The sequence below is a fragment of the Miniopterus natalensis genome, chromosome 1 (assembly GCF_054644295.1).
Source record: "Miniopterus natalensis isolate mMinNat1 chromosome 1, mMinNat1.hap1, whole genome shotgun sequence".
Classification (NCBI taxonomy): domain Eukaryota; kingdom Metazoa; phylum Chordata; class Mammalia; order Chiroptera; family Miniopteridae; genus Miniopterus; species Miniopterus natalensis.
In genome coordinates this window covers 46,440,106-46,460,997 of record NC_142081.1, presented here as the reverse complement: position 1 = coordinate 46,460,997, position 20,892 = coordinate 46,440,106, and the positions used below count along the sequence as shown (strand labels likewise).

Below are 20,892 nucleotides of genomic sequence, written 5' to 3'. Positions count from 1 at the left end.
ATTAAATGAGCCTCAGTAAAAGGAGTAAATCCCACGAGGGAGGGGCTGCTATATCCGTGGAGTAGCGACTCTCTGTCTCACTGTTTCACTAATAAACTCTCTTTTACTTTAAACTCTATGCTGACTTGTCTCAGCTCTTTCCCGATGGAAGCCAAGAATCCCACAGTGGGTCACAGATCTTCAGATTCCAGGACCCCTGGAATGCCTGCATCAGTATGACAGGAAAATATGGCAAGACAGACAAAATATGTCAACCAATTTATCCATTAAATAATAAGTAACGTAACATTCATATACTAAAAACACCTCTCCAGCAACTGGGTAGGGGATGGATTAAAAATGAAGTGAAAAGAGAATAGACTAGATTCCCTACTCCAAGTGTGGTCCACATCAGCAGCAAAGCGAGTTTCTTAGAAATGTGGAAATTCATGCCCCACCAAAGACTCACTGAACAGAAATCTGTATTTTAAGATCCTCAGTAGTTTATATGAACATTCAGCTTTGATAGGACCTAGACTAAAGGATAGAAGAGTAGTTAGAAGGGTGCTACATTTCCCTTGGTAAGCAGTCAAGAGAGAGACAGTAAATACATTTTAACTATTTTCTCAAAGAGTATTGATAATAATCTGTTGATTTCTGATTGGAACTTAGAAGAGGAAAGACTTGCAACTTAGTGAGATGACACATATTTTACAAGCTAAGGAAAATTACAGAAGCAGATTTCAGGATTTTAAACTACACTGTATATTTTTCTAGACTCATAAAATTTTCATTTTTACAAGTGATAAGGTACAAGTAAAATAAATTTACATATAGTTTTCAAATGAAATTTTCCCAACTTGTTATTTTAAAAAGCCCTATCAAAATCACAATGAACATCTTTCAATATTTTGCATTTTTGTGTACATTAATCTTTAGGTAATTTGAAAATCAATATAATGGACTGAGTATTAAATGATACCAAAGAATTGTTAATTTTGTCAGGTATCATAATCACACTGTGGCTATGGAAGAAAATGTCTATTTTTTTTTTAGAAATGTATAGTAAAATATGTAAGAATGAACGAATTTGCTTCAAATATCTTACAAATAAAAAGGAAGAAATAAAAAAAGGAAATGTAGCAAAATTCTGATAACCACTGAATCTGAATGCACGCCACAACCAGTTTTATATATCCTAAGCTAAAAATATTTCTTCCATGAATAAAGGATTATAAAAACAACAAAGAAAAATATACAGCAGAAATGTTATCCTAAAGCCTAGAATATTTACTAGCTGGCCCTATACAGAAAAAGTTTGCTAATCCCTGTCCTGGATGATGAACATATGATAGTTTTGTTTTACTATTTTTCTCTACTTTTATGTATGTTAAAAAATTTTCATACTAAAAAATTTTAAAATATCAACCTCATTCCACAATAGAAAAAGATAAATCTAGTAAGTCCCAATAATGCTTTAAAAGAAACCAAGGAAAACAACTACTTCACAATTTGCTAACATTCAAAATGTACTTTAAATAATAAAAAGTGATTCTCCTTCAATGAATATTTTAATAAATCATGTACCAGACACTGTTCTAGGGCCAGGAGACATAGAAGTGAATGAAACAGACAAAATCCCTTGCCTTCATAGAATTCTGGCATTGGTAGGTTGATTTTTCTTATTTTAATCACAAATATTCTATTTTCCTCCCTTTCAGTATGGCAAGTACATAACTGTGTTCTGACATATAAAAACTAAACATTCATACATACTTGTTTTCATTGTAAACAAACAAACAAAAATCACTGACATAAAAGATAGGTTAATAACTTTTATTATTTTAATTAAAATCTAGTCATTAGGCAATACTTACTGGAGATCCAAAGTTATGTCCAACTTCATGAGCAAAAGTAATGTGAGATACTTTGGGGGGTACATGAGATCCATAGTTCTGAACAGTAATAATTCCAGTGTTTAAGGACTTCTTCTTACCATCTGAATAGAGCTTACTTTTTTCACATATTCCTCCAGAGCTTCCTAATTCAGAGCAAAAGATGGCTAAATTAGTACCTATTTTACCAAAAAAATTACTTTCTAAAATGTGCTACATTAAGACATTTTATATTTTGAGTCCAAAATACAACTGGTCCAAAATTAGGAAGTCATTTCAAGTAAAAGTTCTAATGAAGAAACTCTCAGGATTGAGTTCAAAGCCCTTATAAAATATTCTTCTTCATAATCAAGATGTCCCCAAATTTTGCTCCCATTAATTTAGAAAAACAAATATTTAAGTTTCTGTTAAATTTGAATATATGAGTATTTACACTGAGTCAAAGCTTATGCCTTTCATCTTTTAAAAGGAAAACTTTAAGTAAATGAAAGTTGAATAAAATATTCTCAAATAGATTCTGAGAAAGTGACCTCTACAAATAATAGTAGTGATGCACAGATGTATGTATGTGACTTGCTATCCTGAGAGGCAACATACAATATAGCAGTTGAGCATTGACCTACGAGCAAGGAAATAGCAGTTCGATTCCCAGTCAGGGCACAGGCCTGGGTTGTGGACTCGATACCCAGAGGGGGCGTGCAAGAGGCAGCCAACCAATGATTCTCTCATCACTGATGTTTCTCTCTCTGCCTCTCCCTTCCTCTCTCTAAAATCAATAAAGATCTATTTTAAAAAAAGAGGGAAAGGAAAGAATTAAGGGTTGCCAGGGGATAGGGGTGCAGCTGGGTGGGAGTAACAGGGAAAGATTGGTAAAAGGTACAAACTTTCAGTTATAAGACGAATAAAGTTTCACAATGTATATGAATAGCAAATCATTACAATGTACACTTCAAATATCTTACAATTGTATTTGTCAATTATACCTCAATAAAGCTGAAAAAAATAATTATGTCAAATGGGTTAAAAAACAAAGGGAGGAGGGAAGGAAGGAGAGAGTGTGAAGGAAGAAAGGGAGAGCAAATATGGCAAAATACTACCTATCAGATATTCACTGTACTACTCTTGCAACTTTTTGGCATGTTTGAAATTTTTGTCAAAATAAATTCAAAAAACTGAATTATGATTTTCCAATGTGTCTTGAGAATATTTCCACATTTTAAAAGGAAACCCATATTTTTACATATACATATTAAATCACTTTATAGCTCATTAATAGTTCCTTAACTTCAGAGCTTAATACCAAAATGAAACTGCTTTCACATCTAAAGGCAGTTAACATAAGAAATTAGAAAAAGAACAACATAAAGAAGCTGGCTGGTGAATGTATGTCTCTATTTACATTGTACTGAGAAAACCACAGTTCTCTTAATAACTCTATTGACGACTTTTAGTGAGAAGTTCTTTAATTTATATTCACATTTAAAAGGTTTCTTTATTTGATTTTGTTAAAATACAATCAAATGAATTAGCATATTCTGATAACTGATCAAACTATTTTAAATTAGCTTTCTACATGTACGCAAAGTTATCACCAAGTCATGAAATCATTTTTAAAAACCTAATATTTATAATCCCTGATAAAGCATATAATAAAAATCAACTAAAAATAGATCTGCAAGAATGGCATGGTACAATTGCTGTCTTGCTCCTTTTAAAATCAGAAAGTATATGGCAACAAAACATAAATTTGAATTACCGTTATGATACAATTTAGGAAGTAGAAATGATAATGTATTTCATAGAAAAGTAAACTGAAAGACTGAGCCAAACACAGATTTTAACCAGCAATGATGAATTGAGAACCTTTATGCTATTCAAAACTTACTACCTTTTCTACACAGAAAACTGAATAAAAAGGAAACAGCTAATGATTTATGAATATTTAATGTATTTTCTTAAGGCACCTCTACTTTTGGAGGTGAGTCCTAAGGACTATATCACTATTTCTAAAAACTAAAAAAAGACAGGAATAAGCACTCTGTATATAATAATAATAATAGTATACATGTTATAGTTTTGAACAAATAATAAATTAATATCCTGCCTTAGCGAAGATTTGTCATATGCAAATTGGTCCAATGTAGTACTGTCAAACTTGAATTAAGCATAGAAGACTCCACACTGCAAATTTATCAGTTAAAAAAAAAGTAGAGAGCATATATTAAAAACTCTGATAATATACTTTTCTGTATTTTTAAGATCTATCTAGTATAAGAGAAGTTCATACATAAACTTGAGTGTATTTTCTGAAATATAGTCTTTATAATTCAGATCTTACTTAATGTCTTAAACAACTGCTTTTGGTCTATTACTTATAGGAAAGGTTAATATTTGTTACAGGCAAATAGCATACGTTGGAATAACCCACTTATACAGAAAGAAAGAAAATGCTATATCAAATTTTAAAAGCTATGGCTTAATTTTTTTTAATGCTGTAACTAGTCGTGATATGCCAGAAATTAAATTATTGATCATATATATACCTCTAACTAAACCACAACTGAAGGTCAGCAATTGCTTTATATTATAAATTTAAAATTTACTGCATATGTCATCACTAAAAACACAATTGTTAATAACAATAAAACGGGTAAAATGTTTTAAATTCAAGTCAAAAGCAATTACTGATGGATGGATGACTCAAATACCAAAAAGGAAGTATAATCACATTTTTCTATCTACAGGATAGTCTGAGAGCTAAAGTCATAGAATAACAGCCCTAAACTTTAAAATAGACCCCCTGCCCTCAAAATTTAGAAAAACTACAAAAGTAATATAACACCTTGAGTCCAAAAATACAGTTGTTGTTCTTTGTGTGTTAATCCTCGCCCCAGGATATTTTTTCCATTGATTTTGAGAGTGTGTGGACAGGGGCCGGGGGAGAGAGAGAAACATCAATGTGAAGGAGACACATCAATTAATCGACTCCGCACATACCCCAACACAGGCTGGGGATCAAACCTGCAACCCAGGTACATGCCCTTGACTGGGAATGGAACCCGAGACCCTTCAGTGTACAACCCAATACTCTAACCACTGAATAATATTGCCAGGGCCAAAAAATACAGTTTTTATGTGAGCAGGCCTAAGTACCTAAAAGTTAGTAGTATGCTGACCATACAATATTGATCTGAGTTGTAATTCTGAACCAGACAGTAGTACCAATCCCAGATAGATTATTAAGAAATATCTGAAGGCATTTCTTTGTCTTTCATGTCTGGGGGACAGTACTCACATGCAATGAGTAGGGACCAGGTGTTAAACATCCTGCAAGGGACAATCCAGACCTGAACAAAATGCCAATATTAAGTGTTCTGTTGCAACATTCTAATGATGTAACTCTTTTAGCCTTTTAATTAGACTTTTAAACAGGTTAAGAACTCAACAGACTGTTGATTATCTTGAGAACCCATGTTGAGCTCTGTATGCCTTCAAATCCTAATATGTAAAATTAAAGTTTCTAAACTAAGAAAAACAGAAGAGACTATTTCTACCAAATGAAATGTCTCAAAAAATTTTCTTCACAAATGGTCAGAGGAATATTGAGTGGTTCAGGATTAACTATGGAGAGGAATTCCAGAGCTAGCATTGTTCAGTGGCCTGTACAAAGTGAGACTACATTCATTATGTTAATTGATAACATTAAGATGGATAATATATGAGCAGAATGTACCATAATAACCCCCAAAAATGGCCCCTCAAAAGGCGTATTAGAAGAGTACAGCAAGTGAAGTAGAACAAAGGAATTATTTAATATGAAGAGTTTACTTTGTTAAGGAACCAATGTTTCAGTCTCTAAATAAAAGGCTACCTGCTTAACATAGTACTTACATAATGCTCAAAGTAATCTTTCCAGGTTCATATTCAAGATTGACTTTGTTTTGGAGACCAGACTCCCTTTTAATGGGCTCTCTTCAAGGCCCAGTATAATTTTAAATTGGAGCCTCCAAGTCAGCCCAGTTAGTTAGTTGTTTCTACTTATTATGTAGTTGAGGCAGAAGATAACATTTTCCTCATCAACAAAACCCAAGACAGCACCCAACTACAGTATGAAATTAAACAAATAAAAAGTAGTGTAAAACAGACTGGAAGATAAGAAACCTAATATTAGAATGTTTCACCCTTCATTATTTTCCCTGGCTTAACTTAGTGAAAGGGAAATAGCTAATAATGTAATTGTCCTGTGAAAAATAACATAACAATATCACAACAAAATCCTTCCCACTACCATATATTTGAACAGTGAAATATCTACAGAATTAAATAAAATGAAAGAATTAAAATTAGGCCAAATAAAAATGAAAACAAAAGTAAGAAAAAGTAACAGATCATAAGTTGAACAGATCAGCTATGAAATGCTATTTAAAACAACAAAAAACAAGTGCAAGCATTACTAAGATCTATAGACATAAACATGAAGTCTCAAAGGAAGGGCAAAGACAGAACATATTAAGGTGAAAAATAAACAAGCTGAAGTAAAATAATTTACCTGAATTTACAGAAACAGAAAAGACAAGTATCCAGTCTTATAGCTCCCAATCCAGTGCTCTTCCCATTATGCCATAACAGTTATCCAAAATGATATTAAATATTATAGAGTAGTACTATTTTATAACTGCTCTCTCTTAAGAAGGAAATGGATTCCAACAATATAAAACCTCTACTAAGATGCAGGAAACATTTCAACTTATTAGAAATGTCTTAAAAGAGAAAGCTAGAATGTGACAGTATGCAACATCTAGTAAAATAACTACCAAATGCACTAAACCTGGAGTCAAAAGGTCCAGATTTTAGGTTTTGTGTGATACTGAGTTGGTTAATCTCTGAACTCAAGTTTTCTCATATTCTCCAAAGAGGACATACAGATGGCCAATACACATATGAAAAGATGCTCAATGTCACTAATCATCAAAGAGACGCAAATTAAAACCACAATGAGATATCACCTCACATCTGCCTGAATGGCTACCCTCAACAAATCAACAAACAAGTGCTGGCAAGGGTGTGGAGAAAAGGGAAACCTAGTGAATTGTTGGTAGGAATGCAGACTGGTGCAGCCACTATGGAAAACAGTATGGAGTTACCTCAAAAAATGAAAAATGGAATTGTCTTTTGACCCAGTGATCTCACTTCTGAAAATACATCCTAAAAATCCTGAATCACCAATCAGAAAGAATATATGCATCCCTATGTTCATAAGTGTTATTTACAATAGCCAAGATCTGGAAACTGCCCAAATGGTCATTGGTAGATGAGTGGATAAAAAAGCTATGATGTACTTACACAATGGAATACTACGCAGCTGTAAACTCATATTTCTTTTAACTAGGCTACTGAACTTATTAAACTATAACTCATAGACCCTCACCCCCCCCCCCCCGTGATGGGCAGGGGATTATCCTATCCTAGCTTTCTCAATGACTAGCTTTCATGACTAAGGCAGAGACCCCAGAGTGAGGCCAGTGGGGTTGTGGGTACTGGGGCCTCCTGCCTACATCTTCACTTTTGTTAAAATAATGACTAGAAAAGACCTGGCCAGGTTGCTCAGTTGGTTGGAGCACCGTCCCATGCACCAAAAAGGTTTCAGGTTTGATTCCCAGTTAGGGCACCTAGGTTGCAGGTTCGATCCCTGATCAGGGTATGTACAAGAGGAAACTGATGGATGTTTCTTTGTCCTCTCTCTCTCACCCTTCCTCTCTCTAAAATCAATAAACATATCCTTGGGTGAAGATTTTTTTTAAAAATAATAATGACTAGAAAAAATAATAATAAAGGCAGGATTCCTTTTCTTTCTACCTGCTGCTCCTGACCAGGGTTACTCTTTTCTATTTCACTATAAAACAGAAGCAAGAACACAGTTTTCCCCTCTTGTCTCTAAAACATTCTCTTAAACATTTTTTTTAAATAATTTCCAAAATTAACTTTTGTGGAAAAATAATATTTTGCTTTTGGTTTCAGAAATGACTACCACTTTTTCCCATAAAATTATTTATTTCAGCTACTGAATGTATCAAATGTCAGGATATCTCCCTATTGGTACTCATTTCAAAATAAAAAGCTGCTTTGCCCTGGCTGGCATTGCTCAGTGGTTAGAGCATCACCTGCGCACCAGAGGGGTCAGGGGTTTGATTCCTAGTCAAGGGCATGAACCTGGGGTACAGGTCTGATCCCCACCTCTGGTCAGTTGGGATGCACGTGGGAGGCAACCAATCTATGTGTCTCTGTCACGTCACTGTTTCTCTCTTTCCTCTCTTCCTCTCCCCCCTTACCTCTCCCTTCCACTCTCTCTAAAAAATAAATAACTGCTTCATTTATTTTTCCATTTAAATCATGCTAATGAATCTTGTACAGGCATCACTTTTTTCTATACTTTGTAAAATTCAGTCTGCCCTGAAAACTAATTTTTGTTTCAAGTATTACATCAAGACATAGTTAGATAAACTACCTGAAGGTGCTCCAACCCAAGCCAGACCAAGAACACCATCATCAAAATCTCGGTCTGTGAAGACATAGGCCAAACAGTAGTCATCATGATTCTGCTCAGAATTCAATTCCAGGAACTTCTCCACACCAATATTTGGAAAACGGAAGGGATTTGTGGGGTCCTTCTCATCAGCAGTTGTATTGATCTGAAATCCAAAAACAATTAATGTTAGTAGAGCCTTTGTGTAACTCTCTGTTTACCTCCTTCTGAATCTGCCTGAACAATATGTTTGGGACCCCAGGGAAATCAGGCCTCAATTAAGGCGTCTACGGCTGTACCCACTGCCCCCAAATCCCTGAGCTGATTACAGAAGCCAAAAAGAAAGAAAGAAAAAAGGCAAGGTAGAATATGTTACATTTCTGAGCAAGTATTCACCAGATTCCTGAACACTGAACAAGAAATGGAAAAACAAGTTCTGCTTTCAAAACTTCTAATAAAGTAAGTTCAATTTCTCAAATTTAGTCTTCTGAGCAAGTCTCTTTTAGTGTTAATATCCTATATATCCTGACAAGTATAAAAACATAAAACTCTGTATTTCAGCTAATTACTAAAACATAAAACAAATATTGAACTCAATTTCTTGGTTCTCCTTGCAAGTTCAATTTTTTCCCCTGGATATGGCAAGAAAAAAAAAATTTATTTTTTTTTTACTGCCAATTCGTTTCCCTTACTATTTCAGGCTGAATTCCTCTAGAATGTTTCTTTTGACACTTAAGCTACTGTACTCCTGGTACAAGTTCCTCCTTCATAATCTGAAGAATAATGAGGTTCTGGTAACAAACTCCTGCTAAGCAAAAGCTTTCATTTATCAGCCCCTGCTTCATTTCAGAGACCCTATCTGTCCTTTGAAGTCCTAAAACAATCTGGCTTTCCTAAAGTAAGTCATAGAATTACATACAATATTGTTGCTAGAGAGTAAAAAGGGGTATGTATGAAAGCAAGTATTTTTTATAAGGCAAACCTCAGTCTACTGAAAATGTCAATAGTAAAATACATAAAATAAGAACTACTGGTCTTTTTAGGATCCACACCCTTCAGTAAAACCAAGGGGCTTAGAAGCAGAACGGCAAGCGCCTAAGGATAGACTTCAGAACATCTCATTTATCCATCAACAAACAAACAAAAATCAGTTATGGTCATCTACACAAAAGATTTTTATTTTACACCAAAAAAAAATCCAAAAACAAGCACACTACATATTATAAATAACCCATGCTCAGAGACATGCTGTAGATGGCTTTTTCTCCACTAAATATAGGAATGAAATTCCCTGATACTTCTGTAATGTTGGCTACAAATAAAAATTGTATCTAAATTTTAGTTACCTATATTAAAAATGAGATGATTAATATTTAAATATTTGCTAATATAAATTTATAATTATTTGATGAGTCACAAATAATCTTCAACAGTTAAGACTTAAACTAGTTTTCATCCCAGTTAAAGACCAAAAAACAAACAACTACCACATTACCTACTTATATAGTACATGCATTTCTTCAAAATGCAAATTATTTTACTCAAAAAAAGTGCTTCATTAAAATTTGTTCAGGTGGTCTCTACTTTTCACTCTTTTGAATTTTATTGCTCTGCCTACTAAACAGTAATACTTACACGAGTTATTACTTTTACTTGCTCATTTAAAGTTTATATTAGTCTCAAAATACATGAAAGAAATTATAAATAGTTCTTATATTGTATTTCTATAAACCACATTTCACCTTAAAATAACCCAATTTAATATTTAATCATACTACTTCTAAAAGAACCATCTTCAGCTATGTTATTAGATATATTACATGTATGTACTAAAATTATACTCTAGTCAATCATATTTTAAGAAAAATAAGAGCACAAATATAAAGAAACCCTATGGCAAATACTTTTATAAGATGATTTTTTTTAACCTCAGGTTGTTTATCTAGTTTACAAATCAAGATTCTTGCCCTGGCCTGTGTTGATCAGTGGTTAGAGCACCCAGGGATCCCAGGTTTGATTCCCGGTAAAGGGCACATACCTGGGTTGCAGGTTCATCCCTGGCCCTGGTTGGGGCATGTGCGGGAGGCAACCAATCAATGCCCCCCTCCTCCCTTCTACTCTCTCTAAAAAGCAATGGAAAAAATATCCTCCGGTGAGGATTAACAAAACAAACACAATAGATTCTTAAAAGCTATACACATTGAAAGAATTCATATGTAGAAAATTTCTGAAACAATTAGCCCAACTTTGTTAGTAATAGAGTAATTACTTATTTGCAATTTATAAGATTACAATTAATAATCAGTGGCTCTGGATCAGCATTTCTCAATATGTGTCTGCAACTCTTTGGAGTCTCAGTTGATGTTAATACAAAAAAAGTTTAATGGTCAAATTTGTTTAGAAAAATACGGGTTTCTTTCCTGAAGGCCTTCTCAAAACCTGAGATATGTTAGTATGCTCTGTAGATTTTCAAAAAGATGGTATACAGTATTAAGTATTTTTCCAACTTCCAATTTTATGTAACCACTATCTACGTATCTATCTTTCCCTCTGCTGGAACACACTGAAATACACCACACAAGGCAAATCTTAAAAAACTGGGGAGTAATACCAGGGGGGAAAATGTCAAGTACTGTATCTGCAATTATTGAAAGATTAGGGCTTTCTAACTGGAATGCTAATCAGATAGATAGAAAATAGTACTGCCATACCTATTTTGCAGCCCAGATTAAAGTCCTATAGATTTTATTCTTAAGTCATAAACTAGGTATCCCCTCTGTGTGCCCACATATGTGTATAAGAGCCAAGAGTAAAGATAAACTGCATCAGTAAATACAATTTAACTGTGTAAACATGGTCCTTATTGTTTCTCTTTTTTAACGTTCTTAACTATTAAAACTCCTTACCCTTATGCGTTTCACCATGAAACTGATGTTACGGATTCCCGAAAAGTCTGTGGTCTGATAAATTGTATCAATCGCTTTAACATGACTGGATATCTACAGATTCAAAAAAAGAAAACATATTAGACACAATGTTAAAATGTGAGAAAGACTGAATTTCCATCTCCCAAATCAGGAATTATTCATGTTCCATCACATTCAAATTTTAAAATGTCTACATCATATTCAAGATGAAAGAATGAAACAGATTAGTGAGCTGGCGCTAAAAGGGAAGATTCTGTGCTTTTCCAGACTCCTCTCTGATCCAAACCAAACATGCACTCTTCTCAACCATATAAAACTTTGCTTTCTCAATCCATTCTGATACCTTTATGCCTTTTCACATTGCTTTTCCTTATGCCTAGGGTATTCTTCTTCAGACTCAGCTCAGCTCAAACATCTCTGAGAACTTCCCTGATAGTATCAGGACAGTCAGTCATTCTCTGACTTTGATCTTTCTATTGCTGCACTAGTCACATTCTGTATGTTTTTTTTGGGGGGGGGGGTTCACCCTTTTTTTCAAATTTATTTTTATGTTTTTGTTTTGTTGATACTTATTATATACTAGGTACTGTTTTAGGTGCTGGGGATATAATAGTGAACAAAATAGAAAAGGTCCCTATAAATTTACAGAGTTTATTTACCAGGGTCAGGAGGAGTAATAAAAACGTAAATAAAATGTTCAGATTTTGCTAAATTCTAGAAAGAGTTTAACATGGTAACAGAATACAAAATAATCCTGTTTACCTACCTGACTACAGATTAAACTCTGGCTTCTAAACCACTCTGTATACAACCTTCCCATCTTCACTTACAAAAAGCACTTGCTACCATTTATGTGAAAACATTTTATATATATATATATATATGTATGTATGTATGTATGTATGTATGTATGTATATATTATAGTATATACACATATAGGGTATCCCAAAAAAATGTATACACATAATGTCTGTAGATTCTATTACATTTTGAAAATGAAATGTATTTTAATAAACACTGCCTTTATAATTATTCAAAGTGTATATACATTTTGGGGGAAATCCTGTATGTATACTATTTTCAAAGAAATTATATAAACATAAGATAGTCAAGTAGAAGCATTAATTTCAAAAGTAACCCAGGTAGCCAAACACTGATTAAGTCATAACAGTGCTGACAGATTACATTAAAATTTCATGCTGTCTAACCTCAGTTTGGCCTAGCAATCCTCTACTCCATTCTCAACAGTGGTGGTTCAAACATTTCTCCACAGATGATTATACTTCATACTTTACTGAGAGTTCATCTTGACTTCCCATCTTTATCTGCTTATACCTTTCTTAAAGGGTAACTTTTCTTTATTCCTGACCCAAGTCCTTCCTGGATCTTCAAGGACATTTTTCACATCAATTTTCCTTTCTCTTATATCTTACACTGCTTCTCTACTGGATCATTTTCCTCTTCCAACAAACTTCTCTTGTAACCCCTATCCCCCTTTTACTCCCAAATATTCCATATTATTGTAGGCCACCATATTTTTTTGTTTTTCACATTTCTCAGAATCTCACTGCAAACCCATTCCTTACTGTTTGCAATGTTTTCACCCTCACAATTTTATTGAGAGCTTGCCTAAAGTTCATCAATAATCTTCTAGTAACTAGAAATCAACTACCTTTTGTAGTCATTCTACTTTTTTCCAGCATTATTGGGGTACAATTAATAAATTAAATTGGAAGATATTTAAAGTGTACATCAGGATGATTTGATATATGTATACATTGAGAATTCCTGCCATCTAACATAAATAATCATTGTCTTTGATATCTCTGTAAAATGATATTACTATGTATTTTGTTTTGAAACTTTGTTTCTTCCTTGGTTAATTATTTAATCTTACCTCTCTAACTATTATGTTTTAGCCAATAGCTTCTCTCCCTCATCCTATTCACTATATACAGATATTATCTCCCAGTTTCTTCCTTTTTGATTTCATTCTCTGTCCTTATTTTAACTATGTCTTTTATACCCATAAATTCCATGCAGAAAGCCCAAACCTCTCCCAAGTTCCAGTTCCACATTTTCAATATCCTAGTTTATCACCACCACCAAAATGAGTTCACCAGTTATACTAGTGGCATGTTCCTCCTCTCAGTTTCAAATCCTTCAAGTCAAAATGTATCCATCAAACTCTCACTGTATACCTTCAATATGAAGAACATATTGAAGGGTCTATCTAAAGACTTTACACTTTAATAAGGATTGAGAAGGCACAAATGCAAATAATAATGTCACTTAGAAAGTGCTAAGTACAATGGGTACACAGAACAGAGCTTAAACACTTCCTGCTGAGCGTCAGCCTAGGATCCAGGAGATCGCGGTTCTATTCCCGCACAGCCCTCTGTTCAGACCATAGAGGAGAACTTGGTCCTCTTTCAAAGCTACGCTCCAGCGTCATCTCCTTCCTAAAATCATTTTCTTACTCCTTTTTTCTGAATGACACTGAAATACCCTAACTGGTCTTTCAGTTATCAGTGTGGTTATCGTATCACAATTGAAAATACATACTCTTTATTTTTCCTAAATGAAGTATGTGTTAACTTTAATTTTTAGAGGAAAATATAGCTATGATACAAGAACTCCTAAAATAGTAGAGGAAAATTATAAATACCTGGGCAATCACAGCTTCTCGTGTTCCATAATATTTAAAGAACAGATGATCAGTTTGAATATAAAGCTGACAAGTATTTTTTTCAGCTAAAGTTGTACGTTTTTTCCTCAAGAGTTCCGGACCATTAACAGCATGTTCTTCTTTAAGTGTCTATATGTCAAAAAGAAAGTCATTTCTAATCATTATCATGCTTCATTAATACAATTTTATACAGTACACATTATAAACAATTTCATATTCTGTTTATTATGTAACACCATAGGAATTTTCCCATGCCATTAAAAATTCTTCTTAAATATCACTTTCAGCCTCATAACATCTACTGCATAGATGACTTATTACTTACTCAAGCAATTCTTTCACTTTTAAACACTTTCAAAACATACCTTTTAATATGTAATTAGCTGAATATAAAGCAAGTCTTACAGTTTATAATACTTTGATACCTACTTCCACCTCACCTCTATAAACCCAATGTATCACCTAGCCCTGTCAAATCTGTTTCCTAAATACCTAAGGAACCTGCCTATTATCTCTGGCCCCATCACATTAGCCCAAGCTACCATCACTTATTACCTAGAGTACTGCAATAAGAGCAATATAATCTATCCATATCCACTACTGGTCTTTATTTGCTATACTGCAATCTTTTCAAATTACAAACTTGAAAATATTACCCACCTGTATAATGTATTTCAATGACTTCCTATTGCTCTAAGGATAAAGCCCTAAATCTTGTATGTGCCACCAAATCAGTACTGCAGACTCTACTTACCTGTCCAGTTTCTTCCCATTCTATATTACTTCACAGAGACCCCACCCACTACTGCATTACCCTACTCTGCTCTCTGTGTACAGCTACACAGGACTTTTTTCCAATCCTCCAACACACAGTCTGTCTCCTACCAGAGACATGCTGATACTACCTCTCCTGACATCTTAGAGGTCAATTCATCCATTATACCACCTCACAGAACCATGTACCCATGTACTTACATAGAGTAACCTTACAGCTTATTGTGTAGTTATTTGATTAATTTCTGTCTCCAGCCCAACACCTATTACTTTGTAAGTTTTAGAAAAAAGACACTATCTCTGTGTTTGCTTATCACTATATTGCTCTCACCTAACACAGACATGGCAGGCAGACTGAATGCTCAATAAGTATGTTTTTAAAGAATTACCACTACAATTGATTCCAAGTACTTAAACATTTGTTGATATGTAAAACCACCATTTTAAATGAATTTTGATGACACAGTAATAAAGAAATAGAATTAGCCTGGCCGGGTGTGGCTGCGGTTGAGCATCAGCCTAGGATCTAGGAGATCTCGGTTCTATTCCCCATCAGGGTAAATTGCCTGGGTTGCGGGCTTGATCCCCAGCTGGGGGTGTGCAGGAGGCAGCCGATCAATGACTCTCTCATCATTGATGTTTCTCTCTCTCTCTCCCTCTCCCTTCCTCTCTCTGAAATCAAGAAAGATATATGAAAAAAATAAATTTAAAAAAATGTCACTATAAAAATTAGAATTAAATTTTAAACCATAATTCCAAATTAAGGGAGAATTTTATTCTCCCTTGACAACTCCATGTTTGACTATTCTCTTAGGTATTGTCTTCACTTTACTGTTACCTATTTTCACTGAGTACCATCATTCTAGGTTGGCACTTACTCTGTTTCAAAACATTCCACTGTCTTCTGATTTCAACTGTTCCCAATGAGAAATGAGCTGTCATTTTTATTGTTGCTTCTTTGAAGTTAACAGGACTTTATTTGTCCTGCTCTAATTACGGGGCTTATTGAATTTGTTGTTTGATATCCTGTGTATTTAGAAAATTCTCTGCCATTGTTATCCCAATTTCACTTTCATTTTTTTCTCTTTCTGAGATATCATGTTAGACCTTTTTAATGCATCGCCTATGTCTCTTATGCTCTTTTCTGTATTTTCTATCCTTTTCTTTCTTACTGGTTCATTCTGTTTTCTAATGGCATGCCATCTAGATCTAAAACCATCAAATTCTTAATTTCTGTTATATTTTTCAATTTTAGAATTTCCATTGGGTTTTTTGTTCATTTTTAGTTTTTTGCTGAAATTTTTCATTATTTCAATAAATTTTTAATGTTTTCCCTTTTATTTAATTTATTGGGGTGACACTAATTAACAAAATTATACAAGTTTCAGGAGCACAATTCTGCAACACATTACCTGTACACTGTACTATGTTTGTTCACCACCTCCAGTGAAGTCTCCTTCCATCACCATTTATCCCCCCTATATACTCCTCCAACTCCCCCCACCCCACCTCCTCTTGGCAACCACCACACTGTTGTCCATGTCCATGAGTTTTTTCTTTATTTTTCCTTTTTTTTTGCTCAATTCCTCCACCCCCACCCACCAAGCTAGCCACCCAACCTGCTCCCCCTAACAGCTGTCAGCCTGCTATGAGTCTGTCTCTATTTTGCTTGTTCATTAGATTCCATATATGAATGAAATCATGGTACTTGTCTTTCTTTGACTGGCTTATTTCACTTAACATAATGCTCTCCAGGTCCATCCATGCTGTCCCAAAGGGTAAGGTTTCCTTTTTTTAGGGACAAGTAGTATTTATTGTGCAAATGTACCACAGTTTATTTAATCCACTCATCTACTGATGGACACTTGGGCTGTTTCCAAATCTTGGCTATTATAAGTAACGCTGCAATGAACATAGGAGTGCACATATTCTTTTGAATTAGTGTTTTGGGTTTCATCAAATAAATTCCCAGAAATGGAATTGCTGGGACATAAGCTAGTGACCTTAAATATGCCAAAAAACTTTTAAAAAGCCAATTTTTTAAAAATTTTTTGAGGTAACACTGTTTAACAGAATTATACAATGTATACTGCTTACCACAGTAGTTGCACCAATATGCATTCCCACCAACAGTGTATGAGGGTTCCCTTTTTTCCACATACTAACCAACACTTGTTTGTAGATTTATTGATGATAGCCATTCTGACAGGTGTGAAGTGATACCTCACTGTGGTTTTAATTTGCATTTTTCAGATGATTAGTAACATTGAACATCTTTTCATATGTCTACTGGCCATCTGTATGTACTCTCTGAAGAAGTGTCTATTCAGGTCCTTTGCCTATTTTTTAACTGGATTTTGGTTTTGGTGCTGAGTTTTATAAGTTCTTTATACATTTTGAAAATTAACCCCTTATCAGATGTATCAACGGCAAACGTTCTCCCATTCAATGGGTTGTCTTTTCATTCTGTTGGTTTCCTTTGCTGTGCAAAAGCCTTTAGATTGATATAGTCCCATTTTACTTTTTCTATTGTTTCCCTTGCCTGAGGAAATATATCAGAAAAAATATTGCTACAAGAAATGTCCAAGATTTTACTGCCTATGTTTTCTAAGATTTTTATAGTTTTACAACTTACATTTAAGTCTTTAATCCATTTTGAGCTTATTCTCATGTGTGGTGTAAGAAGGTGGTCTACTTTCACTCTTTTTACACGTGTCTGTCCAATTTTTCCAACATCATTTATTGATTAAACTATCTTTACTCCATTGTATGTTCTTGCCTCCTTTGTCAAATATTGACTATAAAAGCATGGGTTGATTTCTGGGCTCTTCATTCCATTTCATTGATATATATGTCTGTTTTTATGCTAGTATCCTGCTGTTTTGATTACTATGGCCTTGTAGTATAGTTTGGTATCTATAGCGTAATTCCTCCAACTTTGTTGTTTTTCCCCTCAAGATTACAGTAGCTATTCAAGGTCTTTTGTAGTTCCATATAAATTTCTTGAATATTTGTTCTAGTTCTGTGAAATACTCCATTGGAATTGTGCTGAATCTATAGGTTGTTTTAGGTTATATGGACATTTTAATGATATTAATTCTTACTATCCATGAACACGGTATATGTTTCCACTTATTTGCATCTTCTTCAACTTCTTTCTTCAATGCCTTATAATTTTATAAGTCTTTTACATCCTTGGTTAAATTTATTCCTGAGTCTTTTTTTATGCAATTGTAAATGATACTGCTTTCTTAGTTTCCATTTTTGATAGTTCATTATTGGTATACAAAAATGCAACTGACTTTTGGATATTTATTTTGTATCCTACCACTTTACTGAGTTTATCAGTTCTAGTAGTTTTTTGGTGGAAGCTTTAGGGTTCTCTATATATAGTCTCATGTTATCTGCAAATATAGACAGTTTTACTCCTTCCTTTCCAATTTGGATGCCTTTTATTTCTTCTTCCTGTCTGATGGCTGTGACTAGGATTTCCAGTACTATGTAGAATAAGAGTGGTGAAACTGGACATCCCTGTCTTGTTCCAGATCTTAAGGGATACACTTGTAGTTTTTGCCTATTGGGTATGATGTCAGCTGTGGGTTTGTCATATATAGCCTTTATTACGTTGAAGTATGTTTCCTCTATTCCCACCTTGCTGAGAGTTTTTATCATAAATGGGTGCTGGATTTTATTAAATGCTTTTCTGCATCTATGGATATGATTCTGTGGTTCTTAGTCTTCATTTTGTTTATGTGGTATATCTCGTTTATTGATTTGCAGATATTGTATCAACCTTGCATCCACAGAATAAATCCCACTTGATCATGGTGTATGACCTTTTTAATGTACTGCTGGGTCCAAGTTGCTAATATTTAGTTGAGGACTTTAGCATGTATGTTCATCAGGGATATTGGCCTATAATTCTCTTTATCTGGTTTTGGAATTAGGATGATGCTAGCCTCTTAAAATAAGCTTGGGAGTCTTCCTTCCTCTTGAATGTTTTGTAATAGTTTGAGAAGTATTGCTGTTAGTTCTTCTTTAAGTGTTTGGTAAAATTTACCTGTGAAGCCATCCAGTCCAAGACTTGTTTTTGCTTGGAGTGTTTTGATTACTGCTTCAATTTCACTTCTTGTAATCTATTCAGATTCTCTGATTCTTCCTGATTCAGTTTTGGAATGTTGTATGTTTCTAGGTATTTATCCATTTCTTCCAGATTGTCCAATTTGTTGGCATATAGTTAGTTGTTCATAATATTTTTTTTATAATCCTTTGTATTTCTTCCGTGTCAATTCTCCTCTTTCATTTCTAATTTTATTTATTTGGGTCATCTCTCTTTTGTTCTCTTTTTTTTCTTAAAGGTTTGTGAATCTTGTTTATCTTTTCAAAGAACCAGTTCTTGGTTTCACTGATCTTTTGTATTGTTTTTTTAGACTCTATTTTGTTTATTTCTGCTCTGATGTTTATTATTTCCTTCCTTCTACTCACTTTGGGCTTTGTTGTTCTTTTTCAACTTCCTTTAAGTGTACAGTTAGATTGTTTATTTGCTATTTTACTTGTTTCTTGTAATGCTACAAATTTCCCTCTTAGGACTGCTTTCACTGTGCCCCACAGATTTGGGGTTGTTGTGTGTTCATTTTCATTTGTTTTCAGGTAACTTTTGATTTCTTCCTTGATCTCATTGTTAACTCATTCATTGTTTAGTAACATGTTATTTAGCCTCCATGTCTTTGCATGTTTTTCAGTTTTTTCCTTGTGATTGATTTCTAGTTTTATACCACTATGGTCAGATAAGATGCTTGATATGATTTCAATCTTCTTAAATTTACTGAGACTTGTTTTGTGTCCTAACATGAGGTCTATCCTAGAAAATGTTCCATGAGCACATGAAAAGTGGATATTCTGCTGGGGTGGGATAAAATGCTCTAAAAATATCAATTGAATCCATCTGATCTAGTGTATCATTTAAGGCCATTGTTTCCTTGTTGATCTTCTGTCTGGAAAATCTATCTATTAATGTCAACGGGGTGTTAAAAATCCCCTACTATGACTTTACTACTATCAATCTCTCCTTTTGTGTCCATCAAGGCTTGCTTCACATATTTAGGTGCTCCTATGTTGAGTGCATAAATGTTTACAAGGGTTATATTCTCTTGTCAAGACTGTCCCCTTTATCATTACATAGTGTCCTCCTTTTTCTCTTGCTATATAGCCTTTGTTTTAAAATCTATTTTGTCAGATATAAATATTGCTACCCCAGTTTTTTTTTCCCCTTTCCATTTACGTGAAATGTCTTTTACTACCCCTTCTAAATAAAATTTTAAAATGAGAATAAATGTCCTTTCCCAGCCAGCGTGGCTCAGAGGTTGAGCATCAACCCCCAGGAGGGGGTGTGCAGGAGGTAGCCAATCAATGCCTCTTTCATCGTTGGTGTTTCTCTCTCTCTCCCTCTCCCTTCCTCTCTCTGAAATCGTAATTTTTTTAAAAAGAATATCCTTTATATTTACCTACATATTTACTATGCTCTTCACATCTTTGTATAGATCTGTATTTCCATCTCTTATCCTTTTTCTACCTGAAGAACTTTCATTAACAATTATTGTAGTGTAAATTTCCTACAAGTTCTCTCAGCTTTTGTTTGTGTAAACAAGATCTTTAATTTGCCCTCATTTTTGAAAATTATTTTCACAGAATACAGAATACTCATTTGGTAGTTTTCTTTCCAACACTTTAAAGATGTCATTATGTAACCTTCAGTTTGCACTGTGTAATGAGAAGTCAGGAGTTATTCTCACAATTGTTCCCCTATATATAAATGTATCTTCTTTTCTCTAGCTGCATTTATGGTTTTTTCATTTTCAGTGGTTTCCAATAATTTGATTATAATATGCCCCGGGACATTTTCTTTGTATTTATCCTACCTGGGTTTCACTGACTACTTGGACCATAAATTAAAAATTTTTCTTAAAGGTTTATGAATCTTGTTTATCTTTAAAGATTTTGGAGACATTAATATTTCAAATATTTTTTCTGCATCCCGTTCCTCCAGACTCCAATTATTTTCCCTTTGTGCTAAGATCTGGATAGTTTCTATCGTTTTACTGTCC

The 20,892-nt window shown here is 34.0% G+C and overlaps 1 protein-coding gene across 1 annotated transcript in view; it reads right to left on the bottom strand.

The window, feature by feature from the left end:
- ADAM10 (ADAM metallopeptidase domain 10) overlaps window positions 1-20,892 on the bottom strand; it is a 120,068-nt gene that overhangs the window by 30,487 nt on the left and 68,689 nt on the right. Inside the window, exons 6-9 of the mRNA XM_087821218.1 lie at window positions 13,994-14,143; window positions 11,304-11,396; window positions 8,380-8,563; window positions 1,857-2,020 (exon numbers count right to left, since the gene is read on the bottom strand). Coding sequence (XP_087677344.1) covers window positions 1,857-2,020; window positions 8,380-8,563; window positions 11,304-11,396; window positions 13,994-14,143 — 591 coding nt within the window. The remainder of the gene's footprint in view (window positions 1-1,856; window positions 2,021-8,379; window positions 8,564-11,303; window positions 11,397-13,993; window positions 14,144-20,892) is intronic.